The sequence below is a fragment of the Ipomoea triloba genome, chromosome 11, assembly GCF_003576645.1.
Source record: "Ipomoea triloba cultivar NCNSP0323 chromosome 11, ASM357664v1".
NCBI lineage: Eukaryota > Viridiplantae > Streptophyta > Magnoliopsida > Solanales > Convolvulaceae > Ipomoea > Ipomoea triloba.
Window position 1 is genome coordinate 11,398,120 of NC_044926.1, and position 15,543 is coordinate 11,413,662.

The 15,543-nt window shown below is 31.3% G+C and overlaps 1 protein-coding gene across 1 annotated transcript; it reads right to left on the reverse strand.

Annotated features, from left to right (window-relative positions):
* Positions 1–631: 631 nt before the first annotated feature.
* LOC115995906 (basic form of pathogenesis-related protein 1-like) lies at positions 632–1,126 on the reverse strand. The gene has a single exon (XM_031235053.1). It carries the CDS (start codon positions 1,124–1,126, stop codon positions 632–634), a length of 495 nt encoding a protein of 164 aa, XP_031090913.1.
* Between the last annotated feature and the right edge of the window lie 14,417 nt (positions 1,127–15,543).

Below are 15,543 nucleotides of genomic sequence, written 5' to 3' on the forward strand. Positions count from 1 at the left end.
CATCAATACTAAGTGCACCTAATGTTATAACTAGGTGCACCTAGGTTGCACCATGTGCATATATTAACAAGATAAATTACTTGCATTTGTAAGTGAAAATATTTGCGAAAATAGATGCATGAATATTAACAAGTTAAATTACTTGTATTTGTAAGTGAAAATATGTGTGAAAATAGGTGCACTTGTAAGTAAAACTAGGTGCACCAAAGTTCCAATTATTTACGAAAATGTCACTGCGTCATTTTTTAAAATTGCATTTGATTCGTTGATCTGGGCTGTGAAGCGTTCTCATTTCTTACCTGGGCGACAGTACGCACGAGAGTGCAACCCTATATATATATATATATATATATATATATATATATATATATATATATATATATNTATATATATATATATATATATATATATATATATATATATATATATATATATATCAGTATAGGTAATCAAAGAGAAACGATAAAAAAGTTCAAAATTTAATTGAATCAACATCCAGGCATGAAACAATATTTGTTTCATAATAATACATTAGTGATGATATTCTAGTTTTTAAATATATATATATATTTTTTGTATAATGCACCATCTGCATTTCACAAAATCATATTAATCAAAAAGTAAATTATCTTTAATAAGGATGTTCGCCCACATAGTTGCCCGGAGGATAATAGTTACAAATGACGAACATCCAAGTCGTGCATGTAGCCCTAGCACAGCCAATACTCGTGGTGCCGCGCCAAACAACCTGTGTATAATGGCGGCACTCGCCACCAGTGCAAGAATTCGACGCCTGGTCAAAGTTTGGTTTCTCATCCATCCAACCCTTCACAGAATCTGCCACAGACGATTTCAAACCGGCCAATGCGATGTTTTCCCCATACGGTCCTTCTGAGTGCTTCAACGCACAGTCAACAGACCTCTCAGCAGCATAGGATTCAGCATACTCTGCTAAGGTGGAGTTCCACTTAACAGGTGGAACGCCAACTATTTCTCGAGCCGCGTTATGTACAGTAAGAAACTCTTTAATGCAATCAGATTCACAGGCGGGTTGTGCAAAAGATGTCTGGGTAATAGTGGCTAAGGCAATTATGGCGACGGAAACCTGCAGAAAAGAAAACTCCATTTCCTTTTTATTGTTATTTGCAGATGATATACAATAAAAAGGAAACATAAGCGGAAATGGAAAAATGTAGTCTTTCTACAGAGATGCAATGACCATTCCCATTGGGCTATAGGGTATTTATTGGAGTGATATATCCTAAAAGAGTGGATTGCTTTTAAAATTTTCTATGGCTTAAAAATACAAGAATAATGGTCACTTCACAAATATTGATCAGCTCATTTAATTTGGAACACAAATATTTCTAGGTAGAGTATTTATAGATAAGAAAGTGAAAAAAAAAAAAAAAAAACAAACATTTGTTTAAAAAAACATTTTATAATTAAGCATGGCATCCTAATTAAATTCTTTTAAAATTGAATTGATTAATTTATAGATAGTCTTTAAATATAAAATAATGATAGTGTTGCACAAATTATATCTACTGTTATCTCTTTGTAATTTTTCATATGCATATTGGTCATCAATGGAATAGCCAACATGCCTTGAGCTACTTGTGAGCTATTTGAGTTTGATTCCAAGTATATTAGAAAGAAATTTAATTACTATCAAGTTGAGCCCAAAGTTTGAGTAATTCAAATAATAAATTGAGTCGAATTTGAATATCTTAATACTTGAACAATTCACAAACGAATCAAGTTTTAATAAATTTGATTTTCATAAGTAAATATATAAATAGGGGTGCGTTCAGGTGAGAACGAATGCCTAAGAAAGACATGAGAACCAATCGCAGCCGTTCACGTGTCCAGATTTAATGGATCATATGTAATCTTTTTTATAAAAAAAAAATGACGCGGTGACATTTTCGTAAATAATTCAAACTTTGGTGCAAGTAACTTGTGTTAAAAGTGCAAGTAACTGGTGCAAGTGTGAAAGTAGAAAGTGAAAGTAAAATAACTTAAAATGCTAAAAAATTCACTTAATAGTGCAAGTAATTACCTTTTTAACATTGGTATACATAATGATAATGTTTTTTACATTGGTGCACTTAATAATAACATTTCGTGTAACTAATGATAACGTTAAGTACACTAAATATTGATATTAAGTGTACCTTATTTGTTGCACTTTTAATACATTATTTTATATTTTTATTACATTTTACATGCACTTAGGTGTACAATATGAAACTATTACTTGCACTTTTAATAGAATATACTTGTACTTCAAATTTAATTATTTACGAAAATTCCACCATATTTTGTTAATAAAAAAATAGTGTTTCTGATCTGTTATATCTGGAAACGTACGTGGATGGCTACGATTGGTTCTCAGTTCTTTCCTGAGCAGTTGGTTCTCACCTGATCCGTCTCTTATACATACATACATATATACATACACACATACACACATACATACATACATATATATATATATATATGTGTGTGTGTGTGTGTGTTTTTCATTATCTTAAAAAATCACTATTTTCCATTTTTTAGAAAAAAAATATCGGATATATTCCTATTAAGCTCTACGTTGAAGCTAAAACAACAAATGTTTCATAAGGCCCAACTCGTGTTATTGCTATGAATGTCAATTTTAGCTCGAACTTAATAGGATGGACTGTTTTTTTTTTTTTTTTGAATGCTACTAACTCTATTACAATGTAGTATCTGTTCATAACTACTTTCTCAATCTATTGAAGAAATAGAATCCTCCACTGAGGCTCGAACCCACCACCTCCCGTATAAAGGGAAGGGTTTGATGCCACTGGACTACAAGGTCCTTGAAAAATAATAGGATGGACTGTTAAAACCAAAAAAGTTTAGGGTTATGCCCAAAATATTGTAGTATGATAAAAGTTCAGCCCAATAAGCTTGAAATTGATAAGTCTGGTTGCCTAAAAAAGCTAGCCCGAAATTTAGTGGGCTCGCCCAATAGCGTAGCCGCTAAACATTCTTGTTTGTTATAGAAGCGATGTAGAACATAACATACATAAAGTTTATATTGTAAACATATTATTTATTTTTAGTTGGAATTTAGATTGATTGAATAATGTATAAGTTTGTATTTATTATGGTAAACGTGCTAATTTATTAAAATTGAAAGTTTAAAGTGTTAATTTGAAAATGTCATAACTTTTAGTTGAACATGTCTGATAAGCCCAACAACCCGAGGATTTGGGGTTAAGGCCAAGAAATTCGAACCTGGCCTTAAAAAAAAAAACAATTAGCTTGAACCAATAAATCCGACATCCCAAATCCTGATAAGGCTAGTCTGAAACTGAAATCAAACCGACTAGCCCAATTGACATCCCTACTGATAACATTACATATTTACATGTTGTGTAGTGAATTTATAAGGTGGTATGTATCATTTACATGTCATGAAGTAAATCTCAACCTGTCGACATCGTGGGTAGATTGTTTCAAAACTTACCCCGCTCTACCAAATGTGGATACCCACTCTCAGCTTTTAATTTTAGTTTAGCGGTTCAACCCGTCAAATAAGCCAAACAACTCGAGATTTAGAATTAGGGTCAACCCAACAAAAAATAAAAAAATAAAAAAATAAATAAATTGATTAGTCTGAATCAATAATCCGGACAGAATTAATCCAAAACTTAGTGGGTTGGCCTGATTGACATTCCTAGTTATTGTAAGGTTAGTGTGTTCTTGAATTTATCCTTGGGCTTACTTTTTTTTTTTTTTAAAAAAGTTGCATTTCATTTTTCATTTCCAATTTTCTTTTTTAAAAATGGTTTCTTTCTTTTTTTAATCCATAAAAAATTTAAAATGTGTTTAGATCAATATCGGTAATGATTATTGGTAATGGGTTAGTATAATTAAATGATAGTAAGAAAGATAAATGTTGGAGATACTATGCGCTAAGTGGTAGATGAAATAAATAGGTAGGTAAATAAAGGTATTAGCATATCTTTCTTCCCTAACGGTTGAAAATTCCCAATCCCAAGGGCCCCTCTCATCACTTTGAGAGCGAGATTGCTCACACACTGCCTCTAGTGAGACTCTATCCCTTGTCTTTCCTCCCAAACTTTATCGATGTGACAAAACTAAGCTACCCATGAGGGCGAGGTAATAACAGATCTAAATAGTCAAATGGATGAGATAAAATTCTACATCTAAGAGCCATATTAACTATTAGGCAAAAACTTGACTTGCATGCTGGTGCATAGAGTGGATGACGGCCAATTTCTCTCTCTCTCTCTCTCAGAAACCTTGCAAACTTCTTACTTGGCAAAGAGACCCCACAAAAATAGTGAAAATTTTAATAGTTATGGTAACACTTGCGTGAGACCGTCTCACGGGTCTCAATCGGTGAGACGTGTCGAATCTTTGATTAATGGATCGAAGATTAATAGTAGATGAACTCCTTTCCACTATACTCCCTCTCTTCCCGCAAATTATATGGTGGACCATGGTCCACAATGCATTGTGGACCATGATCATGGCTGATACTGCAGCTGTGTTGAACGGATAGTGCAGTTGTGTTGAAAAGATAATGTAGTTGTGTTGAAAGGAAACTGCAGTATCGCAGAACAGAGATTGTTCATCCGTTCAACACAACTGCAGTATCCTTTCAACACAACTGCAGTATCCGTTCAACACAACTGCAGTATCAGTTTAACATAACTGCAGTTTCAGACGGATGGCACGACCTCTGTTCCGCGCAACTGCAGTTTCCTTTCAACACAACCACAGTATCCGTTCAACACAACTGCAGTATCAGTTCAACACAACTGCAGTATCAACCATGATCCATGGTCCATAACGCATTGTGGACCATGGTACACGGTATAACAACTGCTCTCTTCCAACATAGCCAAAAGATTAATGAAAAATCTCCATTTGAAGTACCCTAACAATGAAAAACATTTTGTCTCTTATTTGCGTTATAGTTGTATGGAGAACTTAAAAGGCTAATATTATTGCAAATAATTCTTAAATTCATAAAAGAAATTTAAATAAATAAATAAATACCCTATAATTTTGCACTTAAGAATTAGTGTTCCAATTCTTTATTTTACAATTTTTTTAAAAATAAAACTAAATTTATAAAGAAGAATGTATTTTCTATTTTTCAAAAATAGATTAGACTCCATTATTTTTAAAATTGAAAATTATGGTTTCCATTATTTTAAAAAATATCACTATTTTTCATTTCTTTAGTAAACCTAAAAAATATCACATATATTCCAAAGAAGCTCTATCATGATGGTAAAACAATGACCTGATTGGTAAATAATTAGCAAGCCAATTTTAGCTTATTTGACTACTATTAATTGTTTGACTTGGTTAAAAAATCAATATAAATGTTTGGTTAATAAGCTTTTTGTAACTCCAAAATACTAAAATTGAAAATGCTACTGAAAGCAACCTTTTCAATTAGCTTTTTGAGAAAATAAATTATACCAAACAGCTATTAGCTAACAGCTAATTTACCAAACACATTTCTACAATCAGCTAATATTATCAATTAATCATATCTTCTAACCCAATAAGCTAACAGTGATTTACCAAACAGGGCCAAAATGTTTGAAAAGCTCTCACATTGGAACATGTGTTATTGCAACGTTAGTGTGTTCTTGAATTTATCTTTCGACAATATTGATTTGCTTACTTAAAAAAAATTGTATTTCATTTTTTATTTCGGATTTTGGTAAAAAAAAAATAGTTTTTTTCCTTTTATTATTGCATAGAAAACTTTAAAATATGTTTATAAAAAAAAATGGGTAATGATTATTGTAATTAACTAGTACGGAGTATAATTAAATGAGAATAACAAAGACAAATATCGGGGGAGATACTAAGTGGTAGGTGAATAAAGCTAATAGCAGTTTTCAAAAAAAAAAAAAAAAACTAATAGCATATATGAATATAATAGCCAAATAGATGAGATGCAAATCTGATCTACATCTAAGGGCCTTATTAACGGTTCAATTTTTCACAATTTTTGTAAAGTTTCTTTGCCAAGTAAAAGGTTTGCAATGTTTCTAAGACAAAGAGAGAGATCAACAATTGGCAACCAATCTCTACACCAACCGTGCACGTCAATCTGTTCTGCAGATTGAGAAAGCCATTGAACTTTCCTGACGTGAGAGGTGTGTAAATTATCTTTTTCTTTTCATAGTATAAATTTATGTATACACAATGTGTTGGAAAATAGCACTAAAAATGACATTTTAAGTGGCTATTTTGTAGTACAATTTAAAGTGGGATCCACATCCGATTTGGGTTGGATTAATGTGGATTCGGGTTCTCAAAGTAGACCCATTTGAGATGGAATTTGAGTGATGAAAAAGCTTATGCAGCATTTTGTCCTACATTGGTTGGGAATGAATATTTGCCCCACTATATATACAAGGGTCTTTTTATGACTAAGTAACTTGTATAGCATAAATGCTCTCTCGGCGCGTAGGGGGTACAAATCAAATCCCAAACTGAACCTGAAAAGGCCAGACTCGTGTACGCCCCGGCTTGCGGGCTAAGTGCGGCTCACTCAAATTTGTCCCGTTGTCTCCTTACTACACTCGTACTTTTGGTTTTGGGCTCCTGTTAGATATGCTAATGAAATCCAAGGAAGAAGAATTGAATGCAATCATTATATATGGAGTTGAGGAAAAATATTGTTGTGTTACAAGACAATTTGAAGGAGGAATCTGAAAAATCCGTAATGCATATCCTAAAATTGTTTCCTTTGCAAGCTTAGGCATTTTAGATGAATGTTATTGGAGTGTTAATAATACTTTGTAAATAAATTGCTTAATTCATGATCAGGAAGCCCTTAATTCTCTTAGTAGAGAGAAAGAGGCCAGGGTAGCAGTAGAGACACAACAAGCATCACTTTCAGAGGAGCATAAGAGAGCTCAACAAGATCTAACTACTGCAAATCTTTATCATTTCTAATCCTTTTTTTTCTCTTAAATTTTTTTGCAAATCTTGGTGATTTCGATTGTTCATTGCATTTTGAAGTAGATGCTGAATTTTTGTGTATTTTAAAAAACTTTACATCCTTGTAGAAGATGATTGTACTAATGAATTGATGCTTTCGTATTTATGGTGTTTGGATAAAATTTTTTTATTATATTTTGTTTAAAATCAAAACAGGTTTAAAACAACTGTAAAAACTGTTGTCTATGAATATGAGAACAATGATTTTTAACTATTTCTTTGATATATAAGACAACAGTTAAAAACCGTTGTCTATGCTTGTAATTTTCAACAATACAGATTTCAATAACGACAACGGTTTTTAACCATTTTCTTTTATAGAAAAAGAACGATCAAAAACCGTTGTCTATGTACATGACTTTTAACAACACCAGTTTCAACAATACTCAATAGACAACGGTGTTTTTTAACCGTTGTATTTTCTAGATATGCATAAAAAATTACTTTTATGTGTATATGAACGGTAGACGAATAAAGTTGCCTTTTTTTGCATTTGTGCCATGCACGTCTATAGTAGTACAGATGACTATTGTCCGCTACTATATAGATGTGAATGACAGTTTTTGTATTACAATAACCACGGTATGAACTCTATCTATTTACTTTACAGAAATTAATTTCATACATAAATAACTCATGCATTTTGTTAACCTCCTTCACAAACTACAAATCATGCTAAGTCTGCTTTTTGAATTTATTTTCCATTGTGCATTAACATTGTCAAATAATAGAGTTTTTTCCCATGGTCCCTCGACTATTGCTCATTCTCAATTTTGCATTTCGACTTTCAATTGCACCTAATGTGGTCCCTCGACTTTCAAAAACTCACCCAATTTGGTCCTCCGTTACATATTCCATCAAATCAGAGTTAAAATGGAGGGTATTTTCGTCCATTTACCTATTATTAGCCTAATAAACATTGAGAAATAGTTGAGGGACCATTTTGAGAATAGTCAAGGGACCATTTTGGGAAAAACTATTTTATTTTTTTCATTTTTGTTTATTTTCATTTTTTTGACTCTATAAAATTAGAATTTCTATACATTTTTTTCTTACAAATATAAATAGTTAAAATCGTGCAATCCATCCTACAAATTTTTAACTTTTTTACAGACTTTTTCCCTCTATCTAAATATACAAACTATTCATATGCAGATTTACAATAAGTTTCGTAAATTTCATAAATACTCATATTTTAAGCACCGATTAAAATAATTCTTAGTCACATCTGTAGTACTAAATATATTACTTTGGATTTTTTTTTATAAATAAGATATAATATTATTAAACTCAAATAATTAAAAATAATGTGCCCACAGCACAAAAGATTTTATGATTGACTTAAAAATTAACTATAAATTTTATTGTTGAATACAAATTGACAATTATTAAACATTATTTATAATAATTATTGTGTCCCGTGTAATATACTAAAATTATTAGGTAGGATTTTTATAATTAAGGTATAATTTAATTAAATCAAAATTATTAAAAATAATGTGTCCACATTACAAAATAAATTATACTTGCCTTAATAATTAATAATTAATAAAAAAATAAGAAGAGGAAAACATATAAAAGATGCTATACAATATCTTAAATAATGTAAATTAATATAAAATTTAATAATTATTTCGAAATCAAATACAAAAAATATTGCAGGAAACATTGACGAGATTTTACTTTTCGGCTCACCTGAGAAGTTTACTAAAAAAATTTACCTTTCGGTCCAATATTTTCCCTACATTTTACACTCTTTAGGTGTCTACGCTTGAAAAAATATATATTATTTTCAATGGTAAAAGTAATATTTAATGTGATACATAGTGATTGATTGTCTATGAACATAAAAAAAAAAAAAGTATGAGTATTTATGAAATTTACGGAACTTATTGTAAAACTTCATAGGAATAGTTTGTATATTTAGAGGGTAAAAGTCTGTAAAGAAAGTTAAAAATTTTGAGGTTGGATTGCGCGATTTTAACTATTTATATTTGTAAGAAAAAAATGTATAGAAATTCTAATTTTATAGAGTCTAAAAAATGAAAATAAACAAAAATAAAATAAATAAAATAGTTTTTCCCAAAATGGTCCCTTGACTATTCTCAAAATGGTCCATCAACTATTTCTCAATGTTTATTAGGCTAACAATAGGTAAATGGACGAAAATACCCTCCATTTTAACACTGATTTGACGGAATATGTAACAGAGGACCAAATTGGGTGAGTTTTTGAAAGTCGAGGGACCACATTAGGTGCAATTGAAAGTCGAAATGCAAAATTGAGAATGAGCAATAGTCGAGGGACCATTTTGGGAAAAAACTCAATAATAGATTTTGATTGACTATCTAATTTAAGATTTCAACACAATCTTTCTATGTATTTGATGATTTTGTTGGAACCCGATCCACCATAAAACGGGCATAGAGGATTTGAGGTACACAACAGGGATAGAAAATAGTAATATTATATTATTAGCTCGGGCTCTATACCTAAAAGAATACATACAAATCCCGAAATATCAGCCCAAAGTGACGACCCAAATAATAAATTATACATGCTATAATCCAAATAATGGGCCAAAGAATAATAAATAATACAAGGTAGCTATAGCCCTAATAATGAAATAAAAATATAAATAATAATATTACTGCTAGGAATCAAACCCTAACATGCCGACAGGAAAGAAAAGTCTCAGATCAATGGACTGTAAGGGGTTTGGTGAAACCTTCTATGTTGTTCTTGGGAATGACCTATTCCCCTTGCAAGGGGAATAGAGATTCTTAATTAGGCTATTCCTGAGTTCTCAGGAATAGCCTAATGTTGTTATTTTCAATTTTACCACATGCGTTTTGGGAAATTAAAGATCTCCCTTTTCCCAAAACACTCGTATATCATTTTAAAAAAACTTGTAACTAAAAGCAATTAAGACTCCTTAAATGGATGAGTTTTTGACTCTTTGAGACTTCTTCATCGTGTTGTTAATTTCAAAAGAAAAGTAGTGCTTCTCTTATATAGAGGAGCTCAAATGAACTCCTCTTCATAAGTTACCGATGTGGGATCAAAAATTTCAAATTTTGTTCTAAAAAAAATTATTTTATATATAATTTTGTTTTGTATTATTATTATTATTATTATTATTATTATTATTATTATTATTATTCCTTTTTTCTTATTATTGTTATTAATATTATTATAATTTTTATTTTATTATTACATAATAATAATATTAATATTAATAATAACATGAATGTCCTTATTATTGTTGTTGTTGTTACTACTACTACTACTAGTGTTGCTGCTGCTGCCGCTCTTCCATACGGGAAGTTATAAGATTACTACTACTACTACTACATATTTTATAAGGGTATTTATGTCTTTTAAAACATATTTCATTTCTATTTCTTAAACCAACCCAGCCTTGTGCTCAAATGGCATGTAGTGGCTCTTCCATACGGGAAGTTATAAGATTGAGCCTCAGTGGAGGTATAATTTTTAAAGTCTATTCCTATGCTAAACACAACATCGTGCGTTTTACTTCACAAGTGATAGAGTTGGTTGCATTTTCTTTAATATTTTGCTCGCTTCCTTCTTTCCTGGACAATAAAAATGGAAACCCTGGCCAACACTTTTCTCATTTTGCAAAAGATTTCAAATAATCTTCAAAATTTTAATAAATTCTATTCACCCCTCGACATATTCGTTTCAACTGAGACCACGAAGGGGCCTACTTTTCTCTTTTCCTCTCCAAGTTCATAATGTCATTGAGTAACATCTTTAAACGTAATAACATTTACATTATACTTACTTCTTCTTCTTCTTCTTTTTTTTTTTTTGTATATTTACAAATTCTATAAATTCTTTTTTGTTTTTGATGTACTTATTATTTACTCTTTTTTTTAAAAAAAAAATTTTGTTACACATTTATTTAATTGAAAAATAAGAAATATTCATTAGTTACACATCTATTAGCCATGCCTGACGCGTCCACCGGGCGCGTGCACTGCACATGCCCGTGTGGGCGCCTACTGTGTGCGAAACGTGCACAACAAAGCTGCAAGTTGAAGCTAGAGCATTGTTCTAAAAACTTTGATTTGCAGATTAACCCAACCCTTTCTCTCTTATCCCTCTCTTTCCTCCACATCATACATTACTATTCCAAAAACTCTCAATTATCCATTGCTATGGATGCTCTAAGTAGGTTATCATACCTTTGCCTACGTGGAGATTAATATTCTTTCATTAAAGCATTAAAGTGTCAAAAGTTAAGTAAATTCAAAATAATTGATTTTAATCCATTAAATTGGAAAAATGATCGAGTTAGGGTTTTCATTATAATCATCAATTAAAATAAAAATAAAATAAAAAAAGCCATCATACGCAAATGGATATGGCTGTCTTCGAAAATGGATGGAAAACATCAAAAGTGTATAGAAATTGTTGCCACGAATCACGAGAACATTCACTTTTAATCGGAAATACAATGCAAAAACACTAAAAAATGAAAATGTAAAACATTAAACAATCAACGCCATGCATGCATGAAAGACAAGTGAATGCATGGCAGACAAGTGAATTGATGAAGGACTGCACGAAAGAAGCACGGAACTGATAACTAGTATTTTATATAATAAATATACTTTATGCTAACTATATAATTATATTAATATTTATATAAAGATAATTATTTTTATGTTATGTTATATATATATAATTTATAAATATAATTTTATATAATTAAATATCTACCAAAAATTTAGTTACATGATAATGAATCATACAAATATATAGGTATATATGCAACATGACTTAAGTAATTATAAACTATATAATGCTTACAAATGATTGATATGAATATATAGTCTACAATGTATGTACAACTATTATTAATAAGTTAGTTGGTTGTGAACTTGTTATAATGGTAATTAAATTTATTAGATTAAGAGTTTAGGAGTTCAATTTCTTTTGTGAGCAAAATTTTTAAACACCAATTTTATTAAATTACAAAATATATTTAAATAAATTGAATTAATGAGGGTTAAATATGTTACCCACGTATTACACAAGTTGAGCTCGTGTAACACATGAATTGTAAGGGCCAAATAAAAAACTAGCTAGTCCAATTAGCCTAAAAGGCGTTAAATGGGCCTAGCCTATCGAGTTGCAATAGATATTGCAACTTTAACGTCTTTTTGAATTTTTTTTTCTCATGACTCACTGTAAGATACATTTTTATAACTCATACAATTTTAACAGGAAATACAACATAAAAATAGTAAAAAACAAAAATGTAAAACAAAAAACGATTGACAGCATGCATGAAAGATAAGCATGAAAGGTTCCCTCTCCCATCGAGGAAGAAGCGGCGTGGGTTTCCTTTCCAGAAGCCATAGGGAAATTTAGGGCAAAAGAGAGGCAAATGGGAGTGAAGAAGAGTGGAGTTGAGTGTTGTAATTAATGTATGTAGAGGTTAAATGGGAGAAATGAAATATATAAAGCTGTGGGAATGAAATTAAGGACGTGTTTGTTGGAGTTTAGGTGCGCATATTTGTTTTTTAAATTTTTTGTTATTCTTTTTGTAAAAATTGTATTAGCGGGAAACGTTACCTTAAGAGGAAGGGTGCCACCAATTGATTATATGAATTCTTCAAACTTCAAAGGTTGTGTCCGTGCGTGCGATCCTCGTGCGGCAGGTTCAATTCAAGTATTGGTTGTGGCTAAAGATATGAAATGACTAATACGCTATTTTATCGCCACAACACGCTTAAATCCTTAATTGTTGGTAGGTGAATAGAGATAATAGCATATTTAAATAGTTGAATATAAAGTGCCTCAATTGTTGGATTTTTTGCCCTTTTGTGGGGTCTCTTTGCAAGGTTTTTAAGAGAGAGAGAATAGAGAGAGACCATCAATTGCCAACCACTTTCTATGCACCAAACATGCACGTCAACTGTGTTTCTTTCATTTTTTTTTCTTCCTCGAAAAAATCATACAACGTATAGTATGTATAACTAGTATTAATAGGTTAGTTGGTTGTAAACTTGTGATAAGAGTAATTACATTTAGCTTAAGAGTTTAGGAGTTCAATTTGTTTTATAAACAAATTTTTAAAACACTAATTTTATTAAATTACCAAATATATTTAAATAAATTGAATTAATGCGAGGGTTGCACGAGTTGAGCCCGTGTAACCCTTGGTTTCTATGGGCAAGACCGAAAACTAGCTAGCCCAACTAGCTTAAAAGGGCAAATTATTGTGTGTATCGTAGTTCATGTAGCTGTTTGGACTACGGTCCAAAATAACATCGCCGAATTTTATGAGTTAGAATAATTTACATAATGTGTTAGAATAATGTACATTATGTGTTGGAATAATGAAACTTCTGTGATAAGATAATATACATTGTGTTAAAATAATGTACTTTATGTGTTAGAATAATGTATATTATGAGTTAGAATAATGAAACTTCTGGGGTAAAGTTGTGTACATTATGTGTTATAATAATGTACTTTATGTATTAGAATAATGTACATTATGAATTTTTTTTAAAATGTATATTGAACTGTGGTCCACACAACTATGTGGAACATACACAACTATATGGACCAAGATCCACACAGTAGCTGTTGGCCTAAAAAGGGGATTAAACAGGACCAGCCCATCGAATTACAATCATTATTGCATGGACCATGGTCCACACACTGTGTGGACCAAAAATAAAAAGTACATTTTTAATATACTAAAATTACATTATTTTTGTACATAAAGTACATTATTTTAGAGTACATTATTTAAGTACTGAAATACATTATTTTACATATATAATGAAATAATGTACCTTCAGTACAAAAATAATGTACTTTTAGTATAATAAAAATGTACTTTATATTCATCGTCCACACAGCTCTATGGACCCTGATCCATGATAAGTGCTTATTTGTTTACATTTTTCTCCCTTTCACTAAGTTATTTTGCTTTTAGATCATTCCAATTTTCATGAGAATTAGTGCTTATTTGTGTTATTTTGCAATAAGTATGAGTTAGAAATAATTGGAAGCAAAGACGGTGATTTTCATGCATTTTGGATGCATTTGGAATCAATGGGACTCAAGGAGAAGCTAAGGAGATGGGTGCAACACTTCCAAGGGAGCTAAGAGTTGTATTTTGAATGGTATTGGTCATTTGAGCAAACCAAAACAAAAGGCAAAAGGTCAACGTGTTGAAATTTCTGCACGTCGATGTCTTAGTGGTTCGACGATATCACGGCCTATAAATATCCAAATTGAGTGATTATTGTGCCATTGAAATGAAGACTCAAAGGGCTACAACTCTAAGACATTAAAGCTTAAAAAGGAAGCCAAATGGGTCGAAATCGTCAAAACTTACAGATTTCGTCCAAATCTGCCATTGTTTGGTATTTTGACTATATCTCAACCTAGGAATGTTCAATTGAGGTGATTCGTGCGGCATTTGAAAGCAAACTTGAAGGACTACAACTTTGTTGAAAACTACAAAGGCCAATGAAATGGTTTTGAGGGAAAAAATAGCCTAGAAGTCAAAGAAGAGTCACAGAATTCTGCTTACACAGTGAGAAATGCACTGTAATTCGGCCAAAATGAAATGGGCACCGAAATGGCCGTGTGGGTGGCTGTTTCGCACCTGTTCTGTGTATATTTAAGCTCGTTTTGAGCATTTTGAACTTTGTTTTGACCCATGGTTGAACCCTATACACTCCCATTCACTCCCTTTCATATTTTTAGGTTAGATTAGGCTTAGATATATGTTCTTTAACACTTTTAGAGCTTGTAATCTTGGATTTGAAGCTTAGGTTTCAAGATTCTTCCACCTATTTCAATAGAGAAGTTTTCTTTCCCTTATCTCTTTTCTTTATCAAGATTTATGCTTATTACTTGTGCTTTTGTGTTCTTTATGCTATTTAATCATGAGTAGTTAGTTTATGGGCTTGAATTAAGGTTGTATTATCTATTTTGATGCTTAAGTTGTGATTATTGTGAAAAAGAGGAAGAACCCCAACCTAGGGTTCTTGTGTTTGAGTTGGATCTTTAATCTATCTTGCAATAGTTGATGCGTAGCAATTGTTGTTTGTGTTTAGAAAGTCTCTCATCTCAATGGAAATTGGATGGAAGACTTGAGCCTTCCTAATCTCGAACCAAATTTCCCTTCTATGAAAATAGGGGTAGATTGGGGCTTATGTAACCCCTCGGTTTTTCCGACAAAGTTAAGGTTCGAGAATATATAAATTTTTAGGCTATGACATTTATGAGAAGGTCTCTCGGTGTTCGAAAGAATTTTTTTTTTTTGAGGCTAGTTATTAATAAGATGCGATCTACGTACCGGTCACGAACCGTAAAATTTTTTAAAGGATATATATTCAGTTCGAATTTTCCTAGAAATTTGATTATTAAGTATGATACGATTAAGCCTGAACTTCTCGTTAGTCCAAGTGAAATTTTAAACGGACTGTAAGGGGTAAAATTGTTACAGAC

Bases quoted from the DNA above. Each gene is read 5' to 3' on its own strand.
- LOC115995906 (XM_031235053.1), bottom strand. From the start codon at position 1,126: ATGGAGTTTTCTTTTCTGCAGGTTTCCGTCGCCATAATTGCCTTAGCC.